The sequence below is a fragment of the Sprattus sprattus genome (assembly GCF_963457725.1).
Source record: "Sprattus sprattus genome assembly, chromosome: 2".
In the NCBI taxonomy this organism is placed as follows: Eukaryota; Metazoa; Chordata; class Actinopteri; order Clupeiformes; family Clupeidae; genus Sprattus; species Sprattus sprattus.
Window position 1 is genome coordinate 12,495,697 of NC_137921.1, and position 22,388 is coordinate 12,518,084.

A 22,388-nucleotide genomic window follows, 5' to 3' on the forward strand; every position below is an offset into this window, starting at 1 on the left:
GGAAAAGAAAGCAGTGTTGCATATTGAATGAACACAGAAGCACTGGATATACTTCTAGAATACTTTTTCTGGCAGAAACAACGCAGCGCTTTCAGTTCTAGTTCAGCACTTACCTTCTGTGCTTTATTAATGCGCTGAGCAGCTCTGTTGTCTTTGGCCATTTTCTATTGGAAAAGACAAAGGGGCTTAGATTTTGTGAGCATTTGACAATTATTTAACATCATTACAATATTATTATTAATTGTCAGAATGACAGCGTTAACACACCAAAAAAGGACCCTTGTCCGCAGCCGTTACTTTCCTCCAGATCTTCATTATTTGTTTGCAGCGACTGGACCAATCTGTGGAGAAATGCAAAAGACGGCATGTTGATTCTGAAACTTTAACTCTTCAACTGTAGTGTTTCAACCTGGCTTCAACCTCTTTCTCTATACATCTAAAGGCACAGAGGATTCAGTGGCACAGTCTGACCGACCTGGATAGTCCTGCCTGAGGGTGGGGAAGTTGATGTTGGCGTAGAGTACTGGGGAGATGGTCGACAGCTCGTTTAACTCCTCGTCCTTCTCCCACCGCTGCAGGCTGCGTTGGTTGTATGACAGGCCGTCCCCCTCTGGTTCAGTGGGAGTCGTGGGAGTTGATGGAGTGGCGGGGGTGGATGTTGGCGTGGCCCAGGGACTTTCCTCGCCCTGGTCGGGGCTGAACAGCCCCCCTCGATCCCTACAAAATCCAGCACTGACATTCAGATCTGCTGTTGTTGTGACGGATATTTTTTAAAGTATTTTAAGTGTTACTGTTTCAAAATGTAACCCACCGCATGTCCAAGAAGGGGGACTGGGAGAGACCAGGAAAGGAGTCCATTACAGCAGCTGAGGGCAGAGATCCAGACAAGGATGTGCCTGCATGAACAATCATTGTAAACCACAAAATTACAGGAAATAAATGCTGAAACCACTTCTTGTGCTATATCAGACTTCTATTGACTGTTGGAATGACTACGAACGAAGGCGTCACTTTAGGGGAAGTCTGGCATTCAGCTGTACCTGGCAGAAGGCCTCTCTGAGGGAGGCCGCCACGCTCTCCCTCCAGGATAGGCTTCACTCCACCAAGAGGGCCCCCCTCCGAATCTCCCAAGACCTTCCGGAAAAATTGCTCCGAGTCCTGACTCTCCATTCCCTGCGGAAGACCTAAAACCAAACAAAGACAAAGTGGTGCAGTCAGTACAGGTTTAGTTCAAGAGATACAATCCAAGTGATTACTATATGTTCCAAAGTAGGAAGTAGGAAAGCGCTACCTTCACTCCTCCCCTTGTCCTGTGCTTCAGCTGTCTGATCTCTGAGAGAGGAAGCCTGCCCTGTCATCTCTGAAATATGATAAAATGAGTTAGTACAAATGCACCTTCTGTCACAGATGGCTCATGAATGTTTAAACAGCAGGCAGGTGGTCTCTGAGTTTGACCTACCCATCCCAGCTCCCTGACATGTTGGACCTGTTCCTCTTTCTTGCTTTAGCTGGAGAGCGGCACCCATCATCCTGTCCTTTGCGTCTGATATAGAAATAAACACAGATAGGAATAATGACTCTCATAACTTTTTTAGACTGGGGTATTTTGTCTCAGTGCTGTTTATGAATGTGAATGTGTTTACCTGGTTCTAGGGGCATAGGTCGAGAACCTTTCCCAGACAAAGGATGACGCAGTAGGCCCTGAGGATTTCTCTGGCCTGGTGGAACCAGGAGAGCTTTCTTACTCTGATCCATCAATGTCTTGCCAAAGAAAGCCTCCTGCATGGGCAAAAACACAATATTGGGGTTCATTCTGTGAGCACAGGCATCTCAGTCCTGATAACAACTGATCAGGGGCTTTTGAGTGTATGTTGCATCATGGTGGAAGTTCTGCTAGTGAAACTGGGAACGTGATGCAAGCGGGCATCAGAAAGAAGTCATAAGTACCTGCAGGTAAGCGGGAAACATATCTTCCAGCTTGCTTTTCTTCCGCCCCCGTCGCTTTTTGGCTTGCTCACCTTCGCCCTCGCCTGTCTTCACCTCTGGGGGTCCATCCATGGGAGTGTCTGGATGTGCTCCTGATGGGTAGCAGGGAAGCAAAATAATCATAAGACACTCCGTGTGTCGATTCCGAGTTTGAACATTTTCATAAAATAACTGGAGCCTTCCCACTTACCGTCCTCCAGTTTGGTCTCTTGCCGTTCTGCCGCTGCCTCAAGAGAGGACGAGAGAGCTGCAATCTGGCCCTTCCTCATCCGCGTGTGACACTTCCTCTGTCGCACCATGAACCCACCAATCCCTAGCAGACACACCAGTTAAATCAGCAACTGCACATAAGATTTGCACCGATTCATAGAGCAGTTGAACAAAAGAAGTTTGAAATGGTCCTACCTGGCCTGTATGGTTTTCTCTTTCTCTTTTTCCCATCGTCCATCTCCTCTACTCCTCCCTTGAGCCCGTCGGGGTCAGCCATACCGTCAGCACCTCCTTCCGCTCCTCCCTCCCGGTCAGGACTCCCAGGAGGCTCCAGCTTTGGAAAGCACTCCATTGGCTCAGAGCAGCCTTTAAAAGAGAGATTAGGTATCAAATGAACCAGCGTGGGCACATCTTTGGGTGCACAGCACCATTCATGCATAGACTGCACACCTCCTCCTTTTCATGTTTCGTATTCTGTGAATACTTTTAAACTTTCATGTATTTTTTGTTATAATTTATATATATTTTATATATTGTTTTTCTTATGTCCTGTAGTACTAATTATGTTTTATGTTTATTGATTGCACCAATATGCTTAAGCAAATTCTTGAGGTGTAAAGGGGTAAACAAATCTGATTCTGATTGTGAAATGCATCTCAAATTACATCAACATTAGAGTCCAAGGTTCTGTAGGTGCGTGTAGAAAGATGAACTCTGACCTTTTCCCTCGTCTCCGTCTCCGTCCACCTCCTTCAGCTCAAGGCCGTCCTGGCCTACCTCTCCACACAGGGTCCCCAGGCGGGAGCGCCGCTGGCGCCGCTTGTGCAGGGGGGACATGGAGAGGCTGCGGAGAAGGGACATGCCCGACTCGGTCAGCCAAACACCTTCGAGACGGTAGAACTGCGGCTCTGCGGGAGGACACAGTAGGTCAGCGCTACATTAAGAAAAGGCAGGTTTCACAAACCATGTATCTTAACTGTGTTAATTATCGGACGGCGTGTGTTATCGGCAAATGTTTGCTTTGTCATGTTAAACCATTATTAAACTGAGCATATTGATGTTTTAATCCATTATTAAACTAAACATTTTGAAAGTTTTAACAGAATGGCCGTTGTTTGACACGGTCCGATAACTGACATAGCTACACTACCTGCATTCCTGAACCAAAGACAGAACATGCAAACATGAGCACCTTTTCAATACAAACCCTCATGAAACGACATTAACTACTAGGCATGGAACAACAATCAGGTGTGGGAAATACTCACCCGGCTCTTTGATCTTAAAAGCCGACATCATGGGGGAAACCACTGGCAGAGGAAAAGAGGATACATTAGCAAGGCAAAAAAACAACAGATAGCTTGTTCTTTTATTTTTTATAACCTGCGCGAACATGTGTGTAACCGAGAGGCGGTAACTCACCCACAGGCTTGGGCACATAGGGAATGCAGGCAGTGCAGGCAAACCCTTCATCAGAAGCCTGCTCTACCTCATCCTCAGTGTAGAGACTTTCACACACAGCATGCACCCATCTGTGGAGACCAACAGTCAGGAGATGAACCACTCAACTCATAACAACCAAAGAAGCAAACAAATTATAATGCATTCCTAAATTGTACAGAAAGTTACAAGAAAAAAAAACATGCGCATGACTAAGTGACATTTCCTTTTTTAAATATAACCCATGTGTGTGTGTGTGTGTGTGTGTGTCTCTTCACCTGTCACAGTGCTGGCACTGAAGCAGTAGCTCCTCCTCCTTGAAGCTCTCTCGGCACACGGGGCAGGTGACCAGGCTGGCACAGGGGCCACAGTGGGTGTAGTTGTTCTGCCACTCGCAGTGGAACCCCGGGGAGCTGGCACCGCACTGCATGCAGCACACACACCTGCACAGGCACAAGAGTGGAGCAGTTAGAGAGGAAAGGACTGCAGTAGATAAACACAAAGCCCTATTGACAGCTACAGCTCACAGGTCCTCAGATAGTATAATGCGCTCACGCGGTATAATGAGAGACCTGGATCATTATTGACACGTCTGTTTTTGGTAACTGCAAAGCACAGGCTGAATTTAGAGCTCAAACTGCAAACAGCTGCAGAAGTGAGAAGTCGAGAATTTTATTCATGCATGAATTATAAATAAGCTGCTATAACACCCAGTCGCAAGCAAGTAAGAGGAAGCGCCTTTTTTGCCCATACTACCACCCTTATATTTTCAGTTTGGCATCACCTTTTGATTTAGAAGCCCTTTTCAGAGATAAATATGAATTTCTAGTTCAGTGAAAGGGTCCTGTACCATTTGCACTTCCAGCCCCCTTTCGGGACAGTCGTAAGGGGCGGGTCCAAGCAGTAGGTGTGGTAGCTGACATCACAGTCATCGCACAGCAGCAGGCGTGAGGGGTCCGAGGCCTTGCCACACACCTCGCACACAATGCACTCCAGGCAGCGCCAGCCCTTCCGCAACATCATTTTAGTGATCTGCACACAGGCAGAAAACAAACATGATTTATAATTGCTCATACATAGGTCAAACATAATGAGTAATATCTATAAATGTATGCATTTTATTTCCCTGAGGTAGAGGGCATAAGTTGCAGTGACGGGAGGCTTACCTTGCTGTTGACGCAGTATGGATGGTAACACTGGGCACACTGAGCACAGGCCAGCAGTTGGCCCTCCGTGCCTTTGCCAAAGCTGCCGCACACCACACACATGTCCTACAGAGAGAGAGAAAGAGAGGCATTCATCTATTAACGTTCCTGATCCAATTGAATAGGGTCCAATGACATGAGACAATGAGGCAGAGTTACTTACCTGCAGCAGGACAAATTTATCAGTGTTTGAAAAGAGCACCACTGTGTTTTGCATTGCGTCATCTTCCTCCTCCTCCTCTTCCTTGCTCAGTCCCGGCTCTGTGGTCATATTCAGCTGAGAGACCTGGTTCAGAACGCAGACAGAGATGGTCACAAGAGTGTAATGAAATCAGGACCAAAACCAACCCCCTAAATAGTAGCAGCTGAGCAGAAATCCCCACTAACTGCATTTAGTAACCAGATCTCTCCATGAACAGGTGTGTACGTCTGGAGAAAGTCCCACAAACGGATTAACTGAAACTGCCATCAACAGTAACAGAGAGAAATGACAGGTGTGTGTGCTAGACCAACGTACCAGAAAGGCATCGATGCAGGAAGCCATGGCTTTGAGGCGAGAGCGGCCGCGGCCTCTTCCACTGCCACCCCCACGAGGACGCCTCTTCCCTGGGAAAGCATTGCCCCGCCCCTGTGAAAGCAACACCGACCACTGTCACCACAGAGTCAAAGCTACAACCACGTAGGCACTATGCAAACTGCCACCCCACCCGAGAAGCCCCCAGAGGGCTGGGCTGTTTCCTTACCTGTCTGATGCGGGACCGTCCTGGGGAGCCGCGGCGCCTCACCTTCTCCCCATCCGGATTAAGCGGGTCAAAAGGCAGGGAGTCGTCCGTCTCCGTGAGCAGAGAGTCCGAGCGCGAGCGGCCAACCGGCACCAGGCTGAGGTCGGCGGAGGTCGCGTGCGGGTCGTGCTCAGACGGAGAGCCCAGGAAGCCGCTGCTGCTCTCGTCCCCGTGGCTCATGTTGGAGGCCTCGTCCAGGAGCAGCTCCGGCTTACAGCCCCCCTCAAGGGGGTCCACCCGCCGCTTCCTCTTCACCCGCACCACCTCCTCATCATCGTCTTCATCGTCATCGTCTGGCACCGCATGGCAGTCCTCCTCCTTCGCAGACGACTCTGCCAAAGCCTCCTCTTCCTCGTCCAGAGCCTCTTCGTCCTCCGACTGGGCAGGCCTGTCCTCCATGTACAGGGAAGGAGTCAGCTCAGTCTGTTCTGCAGCAGATGCTGTCGCACCTTCTCGCAAGTCCTCCGTGGGCCCTGCCTCTTCTGTGTCCATGGCAACAGGCTCAGCCTCTTGGCTGTCTGAAGGAGGGGTTGGTGGTCGGGGAGGAGACTTCCTGGAAGCTTCAGCAACAGTCTCTTCTTCAGATGTTTCCTCCTTTGCCAGCTCGCCGTCGCCGTCTTGCACAGGAGACGTCGCCGCTACCGCCTCCTCCTCTGGCTCCTCTGAGTGCACCTCCGGTTCTCCCTCCGGTTCGGCTGCACCGCTCTGGGCCCCAGCAGTGTTGTCTGCCACATGGCTCTCTGGGCTGGCCCGGATGAGCTGGCTCTCAGCCTCCTGACTGCTCTCCTCACTGCTGGCAGCAGTTAGGCAACTGGCTTCCTGTTCAACGCTTCCACTTCCTTCTGTTGACAAAAGCATGACAGTTTAGCAACGCACTTCACCTTCTGCAAGAACACAGTCAGTCTTTTAAAACAAATAATGGCATTACAAAACTATGGTCAAAACTATTATCTTTTAATAATGTAACACAAAATCTCATTTTAGCAGCAGTTTTTCTCAGAGATTGTGATGGTCTACTTTACCTGGAGCTTCCGATGTAACCGGCAGCTCTTCGGCCGGGGCCATTTCAGCCGGAGCCCCACTTTCTAGGGGGAGGTCAGCAGTGGCTTCTTTCTCAGCAGGGGACTGTGGGGGGGCTTCACCTTCCACAGCCTCCACCTGGGGCACCTCACTCTCCAAGGCTGTTTTGGCTGGGACCTCACTCTCCACGAGAGGCTCGGTGGGTGTCTCTCCCTCCTCACAGGGCTCTATGGGGACCTCTCCCTTCTCACAGGGCTCGGTGGGAACCTCTCCCTCCTCACAGGGCTCTGTGGGAACTTCTGTTTCCATCTCTGGATGTTCTGGGACCTCAGTGTCCACGGCACACTCACCGGGGACCTCTGTGGCTTCAGTCTGAGGTCGCTCTTCCACGACCATTTCCTTCACTTCTGTAGTTCCCACCACCTCAGCATCCGTGCCTGCAGAGAAAGACAAGAGATCCACAGCAGCTCAGAAGATGACGAAGATGAAACACAAATTAATTTATACAAACTGCAACACCTTGCAGAAACAGTGTTCTGTCTGCAAATTCTGACGTGTGCTTTTAGAACCTCTACAAGCGTGCATAAAAACACAGACACATTAGACCCAAAAGCAGCACTCACCCAGCTCCATGGGCACCTCTTCCCCTTCCGTCTTCGACTCCTGTGCCCCTGGAGCTTCTGTCGGGGCCTCAGGTGTGGCCTCTCGACACAGCACACACATCGTTTTCTCCTCCAAAGAGCCAACCACAGCACACTCTGTGTGAACCCATCTGCAGCATTCACCCAAGACAGAATTGTGTCAAAGACAGGCATTCAGAAATCACAAACTCAGGAGAAAATACATAGCATACAAGCTCCCTAAATTCACCTTAAGGGGCAATAACCTGTATGGTCATTATTCACCTTGTAAAACCATTTTTTCCCACCACTGACAAGCTAATAATGTCATTATAAGTGTCTGACTCCATGGACAGGACCCCTATAGAGATAGACCGGTGTCTGTTTAACTCAATACCTATTAAGCAACAGTTCCTACAGGTCATGTAGTTTAAGTTTATTTTTCTGTAGAAATAGTTATTTTCTACAGTTTCTTTACAGTTCTGTAAAGTTTACAGTATAATGGGATTACATTATAGCTGTTTGATTTAAATCGTTAATTATCTTCAGTAAAAGTTTGGACCCAAAAAGAAGTTCTGAAAAATCCCAAAGTTTCCCTTTGAGGTCAAGCCTACAAGCCAGGACCTTTTGAGTTAGCATGCTACTGCTACGTAAAGAAACATAATAATAATAAACTTATATTAAATATTTGTAAAGCACCTTTCAAAAACAACAATGCAGCTCAAAGTGCTTAAAAGCAAAGAAAATACATGCACAAATAAATTACATGCACAGTGATTCACATAAAAAATAAATAAAATAACGTGACTTATTTTTTTCAACTGCCCTGCATGGTGAAGGGGCTGGGGGGTACAGACCTGTGGCAGGTGCTGCATCTGTGTGGCAGGTTGGAGGGGGGTTCGCTGCTCTTACTGCACACGCCACAGACCGTGAGGCGCCGTTGCTGGCACGCCTCACACACCGCATAGTTCTCAAACCACTGGGACTCGCCTGGAAGACTGGGCCCACTCGCCCCACAGTCACTGCACATACGACACCGCTACATATATGAGAGAGAGAGGAGAGAGAGCGAGAGAGAGAGAGAGAGAGAGAGAGAGAGATCAATCATCTGGCCAATAGGAGATTAGCAGATTGTGTACTTAGCCTTTTACATAACCAATATAAAACCAATGAAAATGGTAACACATTAGCCTTATAATACTGCTTTAAAAACAAAAGCAGTGCTGATCCTATACAATATCAAACACTTGAAATATTAATACCAGCATGCTGCACACTTACCCGGCATTTCCAGGAGTCAGGAGGCACAGAGTCCATGGCTGGCTGCAGACAGAACGTGTGGTAGCCCTTGTCACATGCATCACACACTAGCATCTTGGAGTCCTCCCCTGGTTGTCTGATGAATAGATGCACAATATAGTTATGTATGAGGCGCAAATGCGTTGATTTGCAAGGGATTTAAATCCCGGCATCCTATGGCAAAGGAAAATGTATCGATACCATATAATTTTTCTTTCCAACTAAATTTGGATTTATCTTTACACACTAGGTATATCAGGTTGTAATTGTTTTCTATATAAAATTATGAAAATTATAAAAATACAAATCTGTGCACCACTTATTGTCCTAAAGGCATTTAGTGAGGTGCCAGTAATTGCCAATCAACAAGAAATAATGGATTTATTGTCAGATTTACAGTGGTAAATCTGTGAACTTATCATGATATGCATAATGTAGAAGTGCATATAGTGCAAAGCAATCTAAAATAAATATCCCACTATATGCACGGCTTTTTTTTACTGACATTGCAATAAAATACTTTATTTCATGCCATCTCAAATGCATTCAATTGATTGAAAAACATTTGTGCTAATGGAGACTGACTGAAGCAAGTGATTGAGAATAAAAGGCAGTTGTGGAGTAGAAATGACTGTGCTGGTACTTACCTGCAGGTCTGGCACACCTTGCACTCAGGACACTGCCAACCTGAGCGCTGCAGCGGTGTGGCACTGATCTCCAGACACGCGGCATGGTAGTGCTGCCCACACCCCGTACAGTATAACAGCCCTAACAGATCCCCAGCAGAGTCACACACAGCGCAGCGTGCTTCTTCGCCCGCTGTCGTATAAAACACACACACACACACACACACACACACACACACACACACACACACACACACACACACACACACACACACACACACACACACACACACACACACACACACACACACACACACACACACACACACACACACACACACACAGGTTTAATACAATATATTCAAAAAAATGTATCTGTCGCACACCACATAACAATATATTAATACATAAAACTCTAAGTGTTTTGAATCACTCACCGATCTCCTCTGCCTTATCAATGTGCTCCGGACAGAGGAGGGCTAAAAGCTTCATGGACTGGAAAGATCCACTGGCTGCCGAGCAAGGGAAGTGGTAAAACCGTGAGCACCCCTCTGCCTGGCACCGGATGGTAGCTCCCAGCCTTTTACAATAGTCACACAGCTGTACCAAGATGGGACAGGAGAAAGAAAGTATGATCAGAGTCATTTCTATGGTACAGACAGCTACACTGGTGACGTGGTTTAAACTGTGCCATACCCGTTGTATCCCTGAGATGACCGCCTTATCCATGTTCTCCAATTCTTGCTGCTCACCCTCCACCTGCTTCACGCCATCAGACCACACCGCACACCAGTGGTGCACCCAGCAGCTCCCTGCGGTCAAGAGAAACCATTACCCCACTTGTGAAGGCCCACACAATATGCCTGTCATTCTATATGTGCAGGCCAAGGACAGAGCCTGTATAATGGAGAGTTTATGGAGATCTGGATGCATTGTAATAGCAGGTCTGTCAAGATCATACCTGTGTCATCAAACAGCGAGGCCAGACAGCTGGAGTCGGAGAATCCGATGGAAGACAGGTCGTCGTTTCCAGCCTCGGGCAAGGCGGAAGCAGGGACCTCCAAGGCGGGCCGGTCGGAGGAGGAGGGCCCACATCGCCGGAGCTCCCGTTGTCCATGAAGGCTACGCTCCACACAGTTGCAGAGAGCACAGGCTTTTGAGCTTTCCCTGCAGAGGGAAAAGGAGCAAAACACAACAAACATGAATTATACTGCCGTGTCTATTTGTCCAGCAGAGAAATTACTAAATGAACTGCCACAAAGGTGTATGAGGTGGTTGTACAAGTAAATTGTTTTCAAAAACGCGCCTACAGTGGAAAGAGACCAGTACACTAAGCCCATGGGATACGTGTTAAAGTCAACGCCACTGTACACACAAAAACTATCCTGGTATAACCAAATCTGAATGCACTTCATGAAGTGGATCGCTCCTCGCTTGAGGATTGTTTCCAGACGTTGCATCCTTATGGTTGCAATTTAGGGGGTTAATACTGAATCCACTGAACCAGCCTTTAACCATACAGCACTGACCACTACGGGATTTCTATAATTTCTACTTCGCCACTAGCAGTGCAAGATGATATATAAGGCTCTCCCCAAACCCTGTTGGCAGTAAGGCAGCGATGTCTTTGCCCTTAACAAATTATTTTGCACATTCTTAAATTCTTTAATGTTCGTTTGCATTGCAACTACTGTTTGTATTGCTTCATCTAGCTCTAGCACCGCCGTCATTGTTGAAACTACATTTCAAATAAACACCTAATTTCAACATTAGAGCATTAAGTCAGCCCTGCTAGTTGCTGATTGGTGGGCCCCTCTGAATGGCCAATCGTTGCATCTTACAAACATCAGTTTTCCCTGGGAATTTAGTCTGAGACTAATCTGGGACCAACAGGCGGACAGCGCTAGGCTACACAAAAACAGCCTTTCTTGATGAAATGGCTACATATTATGGTTGTTATGGTAACATCTCCAGTACCAGTGATAATCAAAGAAATATGAACCGTCTCTAGACTAAGTTTACTGTATCTCATACCTCACATAACAAACAAATACATGAATAAAGAAATCCAGCTCTGAACAAGTGACTGTACACCTAGGACAGATGCTCTCACCAAGGGCAACAATGTTCCTAATACGAATATGACCTAATATAACAAGACAGATAGCATCTTTGACAAACAATGCAACATAACTGCTGTTTTGAACCCTCTGAAAAACCTATGGGGTCCTACTTTCAAACAAATTAGCAAATAAATATCAATTCAGTGCAGTAACAAATTAAAAAAGTAAATAGTAAATAAATGCTCCTGACTGATATATTCCAAGTAGCACACCACAATGACATAAAGTGAGCTGATGCAAAGCACTCACTCCACTCACAGTAGACGTTCCATTCCTAAGGTTAACACTGTTCAAAATGTGACAAGAACTCTTCAGATTATTTTTAGACATCCTTACACAGGTGCACTGGAAGTCTCCACAGTAGTGTCTGAAGTGTCCTCTGTAGCAAGAGGGGTATCGACCTCCCCCTCTGGCAGGGCGTTTGAGGGGGCACCATCATCAGCTGCCAAGGAGAGAGTTGACAACAGGTTACATTTTGACAGAGGGAGATATGCCTTGAGGGTCATCACTTCAGGATCAATTACATCTCAACTCCTTGTACAAAGTATTCCCTACTTCACTACTGCCTCTCACTGTAAACAAGTGCAAATATATTAAAAAAAAGGAAAAAGGACATTGAGTGAAATACTGTGCTGTAAATTACGTCTAAATGGTAACTTTATCCCTGAATGTCTATCCTGGGTTATGCCCCTGAAATATAAGGTGACCTTACATGACACAGGCAAGTAGTGGATATTGTACATATCATGTACAATCTTGAATAAATCAGACATCAAATGCTATGCATCCATTAGGATTTACACAGGCAAAAGTTTTAAATAATACTAGATGAAGTACCTAGATAAGTCCCTTATGTGGAGCAAAACATGTACAAGAGGTAAACAAACCTCAATAGGCAGCTTGTAACAGAATTCACTAATTATGTTTATACAGGCATTTTAAATACACCCAAAACGCATTCCAGAAAAACGTGGAGTTTAAATTTTAGGCTTGTTAGGGTTAGGATAAAATGATCTTTCAATACTTCAACAAATCGTCACTCTCTTTGATTTACTTGTTGCACTGTTCACGTACCTGCCGTTTCAGAATCATTCTCTTCGCAGTTTGATTTCTGCTCGTCCATACCTTCTCCAGAAGTTGATCTCCTTCGCAGAGATCTGTAAGATACATGAACCGACTGAGTTCAAAATGTAGGATATTCACCCGCGCTTACTCTACTGCTATAGGGCGTCAGCGACTTGTGTGACTTGTAGGCAGGTGAAGGCAACATTAAAAGCATTCCAACTGCCAAACATGCACCAATAATGACATTAAGTTTGATGTGTGAAGGAAATGAAGACAAAGGGCTTTAAAGCCCTAATGGGATTTACTTGGTCAGAGTCGCCCATTGTATTGAATGGCACCAAAGGCATGGGGTAGGCTATGCCCCACGACTTAGTAAGTGTACGTAACCATTTTCGATTAAGGTTCACGGTTAAACATAAAACAGGTTATACATGCAGCCTGGTATTAAGTTATAACACGGCAAATACACATTGCTGAAATAAATAGAAAAGTTAACTTATTTGCATGAACCACCGTGTAAATTCCGACAGTGCAAAAACACAGAAAAGTAACATTATAAGACTATGGATACAGACCATCACAACGCGCATTCCTCCATTTACTGCACCATGTCAGCCAACCGTGTGTATCTCTACTGAATCAGATAGGGCTTAAATGTAAAATAGGCTTGATTCGCTTCGTGCGTCTTCAATCAGTTGGCCGCGCAACCTTGCTATCACTGGCTAATGTGGAGCCTGCTAACCGGGGTTAGCCAACAAACTCTGCATAAATAGCTAGTCGGTTGCTAGCCTGACGAATTAAAAGTATTCTGACGAATTTGTTTTAGTTGCATGCTTGCAATGTCTTATTTCAACCGAAGCAAGCCATTTCAAAATGACCACAAATGCTAACGGAACCGAAATTGTGTTTACTTTAAATAAAACAACCCTAAAGCGAGATACACAAAGAAAATGTAACTTCCGTGTGCAACACAGCAATGACATTGCCGTGTAGAAACACCAGAGACCTCTATAGTTCCGCATATGGTTAAAGAGCAGTAGTGAATTCCAGTTTAAATAATCATACTTGAAGGATGTTGTTTTTGTTCCTCGTAAAGTGATGAAATGTGCACATGTTACCTAAATATGGGCACGCCATAAAATATTTTCAAATGCGTTTGTTTTGATAGCCACACAAATTGAACCATTCTTGAACAGTAACGTTTGTTGGTCATGAAGTCACAAAAAGCCTATTCCTGCAAGAACACTACACCTACTGCACTCTCAAAGACAACGTTCCTGATGCAAATTGACCACAAGCCATATCGTTAAGGCAGGCGAAAAACCAAGGAAACCCAGCAGCCTACCATCTCATCTAAACTGACACTCAGGTTTTACTGCAAATTATTTACAACTGGTAACACTTCCCAATATTAAGATCTCGTATTCAAAATGGATCTATTATTTTAGGCTGTTTAAAAACTGAATAAAAGACAGATATTTTATTATTAAAATGTTTAGTTCTGAAATAGGCGCTGCATGACGTTATGTTTACAGAAAAAGACATCGTGATGATGAACCTGCAAGTTCCTCATAAGGTGTAGTGTGATTATCAGTTGAGATAGGGACAGCTTATGCTTTGGGCAATGCTTATTAAGGATAAACATTCTAAACTGACAATAGAAGGAAAATATGTATGTTGTGGCTACTATTAAACTACAATAGACCCTTTTATGACCTACGTCATAAACGTTAAGAGCAAACATTCTGGAGGCAAAAAAGCGGCAATTTTAGCCATAGTTAGTGACAGTGCAAGAGGATTTTGGAGAGATAAAGCTAAGGATTTCTTCATCCCGGTTTCTTCGTTAAAAAAATGCCATCTTGTTGTGTTGTGGGATGCCAGAACAGGTCAACAAAAAAAAAGGTCTCAATTTCTACCGCATTCCTTCGGGGAAAAGACGGTTTAATGCAAACAGGCGTAGATTGTGGCTTCAAGCTATAGGCTAAAACGAGTGGACTGGACTGAAGACAACATTAAAAATGCACGCATGGGTCACATTTTATATACGGTAAGTGAATTTTGTTTATGTTAACTGACTTGAAATTGTGTTAGTTAAATCTGAGATAACTTAGTTGGCCAAAACAGCTCCCTAGATAGCTAATGTTATCCATATCTAATTTATATTAGCCTTGCAATTTTAGGTTAGCTTAACGTTAACGATATCTAACCATTAACGTTAGCTAACCGTTAATGTTAGCTAGTTCATAGTACATTAATCTATTCATTTCATACAATGATACAATGCATACAATGATCGTGGGTTGAGTCTGTGCTTATTTTACTCTTAGGAGAAGCCTCAATTAAATACGAAAGCCCCGACATTGTCCGTTCGCCAGAGACCTGAAGCTAAATTGGAGAGGTAAGGCGTGTTTGCTCTTGATAAGTTAGCAGCCAACAGTGCCTGCAACCTAGAGCAGGTGATGTTAACTTATGGCATCAAAGCTAGCTATCCAAGGTAACATCGCCTGCTCTGTATTGCAAGCTTTGAGAGAAATGGCAGTCAGTAGTTACCTCTATTATGTGCAATCTAATCTTACAGATTTTCAAAGGAATAAACTGCTATCTGAGAGATCTGTTAAATCACCTTTCCTATTGACTACAGATCTTTGCCCTGGTGAGAACACCTTTTTCAATTCAATCAAACATGTAAAATGTTCTTGTCCTACTCATTATTTGTGTTTTACATGTGTTGTCAGTAAAACTTATAATTCCTGTCTTCACATTAATGTCTTACAGTTGAAGATGAGCCCCATTGGAAGAGGATGCCATGTGCCCAAAGAAAGATTATGACAATCTGAGGCACATGTATGAACAGATTCAGGTTGAATATGTGAGCCTGCACCAAGAGTTTGGTGAAATCCAAAATGAAAACAAGAAGCTAATAGAAGAGCTTCAGAACAACAAGTATTCTTACCACTCAGTCAGAAATAACAGTGTACAGTTTCTTTTTCTCACAGGAATAACTACTATAATCTTTGACTGGTTATTGAAAAAACTAAGAGGCAATGTAGAAAAGTTTACTGAAATACGTACCCTGGGAGATCACCTACTGATTGTGCTTATGAAACTTAGATTGGGTCTCACTAACACTGACATAGCATTTAGGTTTAAAGTATCGAACAGCACAATATCATGCATTTTGAGAACCTGGTTACCTTCTATGGCTAAAGTGTTGAAACCACTTATAAAGTGGCCAAGTCAGACTGCTGTTTTAAAGAACATGCCCAAAAGTGCACAGAGATTTTTATTGACAGACCTAGTAACTTGACTGCCCAGGCCCAGACATGGTCTACATATAAACACCACAATACAGTTAAGTATTTAGTTTGCATTACACCCGCCGGGGCCATATCCTTTCTATCCCCAGGTTCGGGTGGCCGGGTGTCAGACAAGCAGATTACCAATCAATGGGATTTTTAGATCTTTTGGAGCCTACAGATGACATTTTAGCTGATAGGGGCTTTTAATTAGAGAAGGGCTTGCCGCGTATGGTGCCACCCTGCATATTCCAAATTTCACCGAAGGAAAAAGACAACTACCAGCTAATGAGGTTGACACATCAAGACAACTTTCACTTGTAAGAATTCACATAGAAAGAGTTATTGGCCGGTGGAAGAATTTTAAAATCTTACAATCGGTCATTTCAGTGTCACAAGTTGACCTCCTATTTACTATAGGTAATGTGTGAATGTGTGTGGTGCCCTCACAAATCTCTGCAAGTGTGTTGTTTCCAAATGATATAAAATGTACTGTGTTTGCTGATAAATGTAATCCACAAATGATATTCAGACAAATAAATGACTATGTACTATACTGTCTTTATTAAATTAAAACTATTTGAACCTTGTCATAAGCTCATGCTTTTTTTTGCACACAGCCGTAGTGGAAGTGGCTGTCACATTGGACACAGTGAATCATTTTACCATAGTCTGGCTTTTCACACTGTATGCAGGCTTGTGTTGTTTTACATGCTCCTGATGTACAAGATGCCCTCTCTGTCCTCCCCATCCTAACATAGAGCTCAATCTTTAACAGCACTGCTGCTGCATGGCTGCAACAAGACCCTACAGCCTGCAATGTCAGATAAAAAAAAATGGTATATGACAAACGAGTATACTAAATGTGGCTATCATAACAAATATAAGTTGTATTGTAGCATAAATAAGAGTTACAAGGCGTTTATTGTTAGATGCCAAATAGCCTGGAAAATGTTTGAAAGCTCAAGAATAGGTTTGGGCTTGGACGTACAGGAGACTTAAAAGAGTGTAAATATTAGCGGGGGGGGGGGGGGCTTCTCACCCCTCATTCGCTAACATTACAGTTGTGTCTCCTGGTTACAATGCTTATGTAGTTCCTACACGTAAACCTTGACGATGAAACGTTTATGATAAGGTCGACTTACTCTGCCATGCATGTGCAATTTAACGTGAAGCGGTAGAGTTGGTGGGTTTGTTGATAAAAACACATGGTTTATACATTATTGTCTTTGTTCCTTGTCATTGGCTTGGTAGCACCTCAGATTTTAGGACGCAGAAATCATCATTGAGGAGGTCGCAGTACTTAATATCCTGGAGTGGACATGCCCGCAGACAACGTAGTTATAGGCATCGAGTGACTTGAATGATCGTAATGTATCTTTTGTGTAAACACTGGGTTTTTCTATTAAGTATGTATAAATATCTGTCCATTTTGAGGGGTCAACTATCCAATCCGTGATCGAATATGGATCGGGAAGTTGGATTCCATAACTTAATGTCAATTTATTAACGTTACTTCCAGGATCATTAGGATAAAGCGAACGCAGGTATGAACTTAAGCCATTTCTTTTGCCCCCAGAATGCGTGCGCAACCTAGAACGCTGAGCATTGTTTACCAACGGCGAAAGGGTCTATATGACGAGCCAGAAACTTGAGTCTTCAACAATAATAAACGTGTTACGTTAATTGTATTAGGACATACATTGAACGAACAAAGACAATGAGAATCATGCGTAATTGCTTACAAACTTGTTTTAGTATTTATCAATTTCTTTTTTTTAAAGAAACAAATTCGTCTGTACCAAGGTGTGCATCTGTGGATGGCCGACTATGGGCGTTCAAAACAATGTTGGGGAATGATATTACAGAGTGAAAAGGGGTAGCCATTACAACCTAATTAACGAGCCATCTTGTTCATCATTATACAGTAACAAGTCATTGCACTAATAATAAAACAACGGCCGATCAATCGTTGCGAGAACATGAAACTAGAATTTCGAATACTATTTAACCCAACTTGAACAGTAATCGAGTTGGACCACAAAACACCAGCAAATTCTCGAGAGCACTACAGCACTGCCCCAAGTCCGCCAATACATCTCGAATCTCAACCCAGATTTATCTTCGTCGCGACGAGCTAACACAACAGGAAATTTCGCGGACAACCCAGTTTGATAAGGCCTCGCAACGCGGACATATTGGCCTAAGTAATAGATGTGTTGTGCCTCTTACATTTAATTCTGTTTGACACAATAGTTAACAACATACAAAGTATAACAACAGCGTCTTCTTTGTCGACCACGTTAGAGTAGCCTTCCTTCACTAGGGAAGTACAGTTGTCGGCAAACATCACTCGCAAGTAAACGACGCAATCATGTACAATTTTAGACTAGCTGTCCTAGCTCGCTAACTACAGCTAGCGTTACATTTAGCGAGCTGGTTGTACGTAAATTGACAGAATTATTAGTGACCATTCGCTCTGCTCCCTCATTGAAGCCATCGAACGTAAACGAATAAAATATTATCGTTAAATGCGCCATAGACTTATAATTCTTGAAAAATAAACTGCATAATATACACAATCGTAGATATTTTATGTTATCTAGGTCACTTCTATCTAATGTTGTATCTAAAGTACGAACTAACACCGATGCCAAACCAAAATATAGCTAGCTAACCAACCTTAATGTTAGCAGTGAGCTATCTATCGACATTTTCTCAACTTTCAGCGACAGTACCACCTCAAACAGGCCTAGGTATCGACTTGTAGCAATTCTCAAAACAATGCTGTTAAGAAACAAAACTATATAGAAAACATTGGTAGTTCAACATAGCTAAAGATCTTCTGTTTACACATTGCCAACCAATATGTATACTTCAGCTCGCGGTAAAGTTAGCCAGCTCGACTCTTGGAGTTGTTCCTATCTAGCCATTGATGGCTACCAAACTCCAGTTGACATAACTACCCATTGCTATAGTATGTTACGTTTAAATTGTGATAATAAGTGTAAATGAGCCATAAGTGTGTATTTGCCCTTTGTACAAATTCGGTTATCCCACATAGATTTAACTTGTAGTGAACTGAAACAGTGACAACACTACCAATAAATCCGACCAGCTAGAGGACCTTGCAAGCAACCAAAACTCAAATGTCTCTAATGGCTGTTTCCACTCTTGGAGCGAATTCAACTCGGCTTGTTCGCTTATGATTTTGAGCAATGTAAACAATAAGAGCAAGTGGTCATACATTGTGTCTTTACAGTTGCAGATAGTTTTCTAAACTAAACTAGTTCCAATTGCTAACCTTCGTCCCGTACACTATAATGTAACTGAATTTACATGTAGCATGGCTAGCTATGAAAACCAGCTCCCTCAGCTAGCAAGGGAGCATATCAACAGACTGCATTTGTATTTTAAGTTCTAACGTTACATTACAACAAATAAATACGAAGGTAGGTCAAGCCTCCCCCGTTACTAAGAATACACGAATGGCAAAAGTTTTCGCCTAAAACACATTCTTAACAGGTTAACAATTTTGCAAGATAGGATGGCGACTTGCAATAACCAAATTAACCCGTTGTATTCGTTCGATGGGCTAGCTAGCTGGGTAGAGTATCTGATGTTTACTGTGAAAAACCTTGTTGCGAGCTATGAACGGATTCCTCCTGAAAGAAGCATATTATAACAAATGGTGCACACTTACCTTACAGTGCGACGTTTCTGTCTTCATACATCAGAACAATCCAGATATTGATCGGTTGTAATAGTTTCATTTCACGTAGCTAGCTTGGCTAGCTAACCGGTTGCAGATGGGGGAAGTAGCTGGCTAACGTTAGAGCGTTGGTTCGACGGGTGAGTAGCTAACGTTAGCTACCTATTAAAATAGGACAGCAGTTTCCGCTAGAGTTGATCCTGGTCATGATACGGTGAAATCCAGATTTCAGGTTTACGGTCGGTGACAAAAATCAGCAACCCAGCATGTCTTGCTGATTAGGCATCTTAAACATATAGCTTACAGTCTGGACAAACTGGCCGAATCAACCACTTCGCTTTACTAGCTAGCTCGCGATATAAATTGTTCGCGATCTTTTTCACTAACGTAAACGTTACGTTTGTGTCAGCTGAATCCTTGAGGCTGCAGCAAGTTTTGCAAGACTGGTGCACCAGCAACCCTTTCGTCCAAGGATCTAAAACAAGTGTAATTCTGTAGCCACCTGAGGTTATTTGAATGCGTATAGGTGGTTGCCGTCTGAACTTCAGCCACTGTCCTACTCCAGTCACCGCCACTTTGACTTCATTCAACAACACATCCACGCGAGTGACAGAGTGCGTGTAGTGTTGCACAGCCAACTCGCTGTTAGCATCAGCTAGCTAATTCCATTAGAACTCGGGCTGTTTTGTAGTTACGTTTATTTGTAGATTGTGTGGCTGGAGTAAAGGACATTGCCATTGAGGCATAAGAAATGTACTGCCCCAAGTGCTTCGAGTTCGACACAGTTTTAGTTTACTATTTCTAAATTCGAATTTGACAAGTTTATGTTGATTGATGACCACTCCACCGATTTTTGGCAACAAGCTATCAGTTAAAATCCACCCGTCAAATTGCATGTTTCTCCGTTCGCTGTCTGCGAAAACATGTCGTTTGCTAATGATCAGCTTAATGTGCATCTAGCACATTCGTGAGGAGCTTGTGGAAACTATTTTTAAAACAGTTGTCAACCATCCGGCCTATCGATACAACATACGAAGATAGGCTATCAAATGTAGTTATTTGATGTGTATTTATAACCGAAGGATTCACATAGCTCCTCTGTTTTTAAGAGAGTAGTCTTCTAATCTAGATCATAGTTTCATAAAATAGCTTGACCGTGAATGTCGTGAAATGGTGCCAATTCAAACAGAACTACACAATACGGTGTTTAGCTTGGTCTTATACTTAATCTATTAAACTGAATGTTTCTATTTGCTTTGAAATTATCCGTGTAACCAAACGTCTCCGGAGAAAGAGGGGCGTGGAGTATGTTCGGTTTAGTGGATCACAGTTTGGTAGCCATGTTCAACCTTACGGTAATCGAGCAAACGCTGCTTTTACATTCCTGTATGCTTCAAATAAGTCAATTGTAGGCCTATAGTTACATTTGATTTGAGAGTTGTGAAAACGAGGTGGCTAAATTGGCTCGGACCAATATTTTAAGGTTCTTAGATTGTCAATATAAGACTGTGACCCTATGACATTTCATCGTAATTACACGATGAAGAGCTGTTCCAAGCCCAATGGTCTCCTTTCGATCTCAGCTATTGTGTGTGTAAATTATCCTGTATTAAGGAAAGAATATGAAAAGGAAGTTCATGTCACCACATGTCTTTATTTTGATGTGTTTATATTCTTTTCTGTCTATATATTTTACAAGTACCACCTTTAGCCTCTCAATCTATTTACCTGACATCTATTTCTCCACTTTATTTATTAAGTGCGTTTGGATTGCCCTCTGTAAAAGAAAGCTTGAGTGCAGCTGACTGGAACTTATGAAGATAGTTCTATTGGGCCACATTGGCTATAGAATGCCTGGCTTGAGTGGTTAGTTTGGCATATTATTTATTCTTAAGGCCTATAGGCTATTTTTTAGTAGTTTTTTTGTTGTGTTCTAAACTTGCTAAAGAAGTTTTATGCATTATACCAATTCACTATAGCTAAAATAAGAATTGAAGAGGGGATTGCTAGGCCATAGGTGACATACTATATAGCCCAGTCCCATTGACAGGATTAGTTGCAGCTTTCTCCAGGATTAGCTAACAGTAAGGTTTGGGACTCATGTGTACCATAGCTGGTACGTTTTAGTAGGATATGATTGGTCCATTTGTGATAATAGATGGGTGGTTCTGTAGCAGCTTCCCTCTTCCATTGGACTGATCTCGTTGGATCACACTGACTATACTCCTCCTCTCCTCAGAGAACGCTTGCCCATCTGCCTCCTCTATCTCCAGGATAATCCTCTTGAATACCTTCACAGCTGCCTACAGCATGTACTCTCTGAACAATAAAAGCAGGTCCATTTGATCTAGCAATATTATTTGCCCAATGGCTTAAAAGACGAAACATCCCCACATGACCAAAAACAAGTAATTTAAAGTTATTTTCTATTTGAAGGATTTTTTATTTTATTTTCAAATCAAGGAATGATTGTGAATAGTAGCCTATGCAATTTACTAACACAACAGTGAGCATCAACAACATAAAAGCTATTAGAGGCGACCACGGTGCTTGTTTATACCCTCCATTACATTTGCTTTATTAAAAGAATGAATGGCTGGTGGAACAATATAAACATTTTGTGGAATGCTTTCTGCAGCATTCAGTTAGTTTTTTAATTGGTATTTCTCCATGTAGAAGTGTCACCTTCTGGGCTGTATTTCTAAATACAAACGTTTTATATTTAATTTCGATTTTAGGTCTATACCTCAATTTCATGCCAAATGTAGCCTCCATATGGAATACAGAAACGTCATCATCGAGCTATCTAACATTGGAAAAGCAGTGTTGTTATTGTCCACGAGGGGGCGTTAAAGTCCCAATTCAGTTTATTCTGAGAAAATCATGGATTACTTTGAAAAGGGCAATCAGAGCGCAGACCTAAAATCCAAATGGACCCAAATCCAAATGCCCTATCTGGCACTGTTAACAAAAGTGAGGAATCATTCGTGGATCCGCCACGTAA

General features: G+C 43.4%; 1 protein-coding gene and 1 long non-coding RNA gene across 3 annotated transcripts in view; one reads left to right on the plus strand and one right to left on the minus strand.

Annotated features, from left to right (window-relative positions):
- The window catches only part of kmt2d (lysine (K)-specific methyltransferase 2D), a 37,683-nt gene extending 18,173 nt beyond the window's left edge, over positions 1-19,510 (minus strand). For both annotated transcript variants that reach the window (XM_080832891.1, XM_080832890.1), the window contains exons 1-31: positions 19,376-19,510; positions 12,386-12,468; positions 11,648-11,753; positions 10,150-10,355; positions 9,885-10,000; positions 9,626-9,788; positions 9,210-9,381; positions 8,545-8,659; positions 8,121-8,302; positions 7,267-7,415; positions 6,646-7,080; positions 5,585-6,465; positions 5,359-5,469; positions 5,005-5,127; positions 4,803-4,907; positions 4,487-4,668; positions 3,915-4,079; positions 3,619-3,728; positions 3,465-3,506; positions 2,916-3,104; positions 2,392-2,562; positions 2,177-2,299; positions 1,948-2,078; positions 1,644-1,779; positions 1,460-1,543; positions 1,292-1,360; positions 1,041-1,184; positions 812-896; positions 476-717; positions 268-341; positions 114-164 (exon numbers count right to left, since the gene is read on the minus strand). In XM_080832891.1, coding sequence (XP_080689017.1) covers positions 114-164; positions 268-341; positions 476-717; positions 812-896; positions 1,041-1,184; positions 1,292-1,360; positions 1,460-1,543; positions 1,644-1,779; positions 1,948-2,078; positions 2,177-2,299; positions 2,392-2,562; positions 2,916-3,104; positions 3,465-3,506; positions 3,619-3,728; positions 3,915-4,079; positions 4,487-4,668; positions 4,803-4,907; positions 5,005-5,127; positions 5,359-5,469; positions 5,585-6,465; positions 6,646-7,080; positions 7,267-7,415; positions 8,121-8,302; positions 8,545-8,659; positions 9,210-9,381; positions 9,626-9,788; positions 9,885-10,000; positions 10,150-10,355; positions 11,648-11,753; positions 12,386-12,434 — 4,911 coding nt within the window. In that variant the 5' untranslated portion in view covers positions 12,435-12,468; positions 19,376-19,510. The remainder of the gene's footprint in view (positions 1-113; positions 165-267; positions 342-475; positions 718-811; positions 897-1,040; positions 1,185-1,291; positions 1,361-1,459; positions 1,544-1,643; positions 1,780-1,947; positions 2,079-2,176; positions 2,300-2,391; positions 2,563-2,915; positions 3,105-3,464; positions 3,507-3,618; positions 3,729-3,914; positions 4,080-4,486; positions 4,669-4,802; positions 4,908-5,004; positions 5,128-5,358; positions 5,470-5,584; positions 6,466-6,645; positions 7,081-7,266; positions 7,416-8,120; positions 8,303-8,544; positions 8,660-9,209; positions 9,382-9,625; positions 9,789-9,884; positions 10,001-10,149; positions 10,356-11,647; positions 11,754-12,385; positions 12,469-19,375) is intronic.
- Positions 14,149-15,307, plus strand: LOC308360931. The gene is made up of 4 exons (XR_013968539.1): positions 14,149-14,423; positions 14,704-14,774; positions 14,955-15,029; positions 15,152-15,307. It is a non-coding gene; the product is annotated as an uncharacterized lncRNA (long non-coding RNA).
- Positions 19,511-22,388: the final 2,878 nt, after the last annotated feature.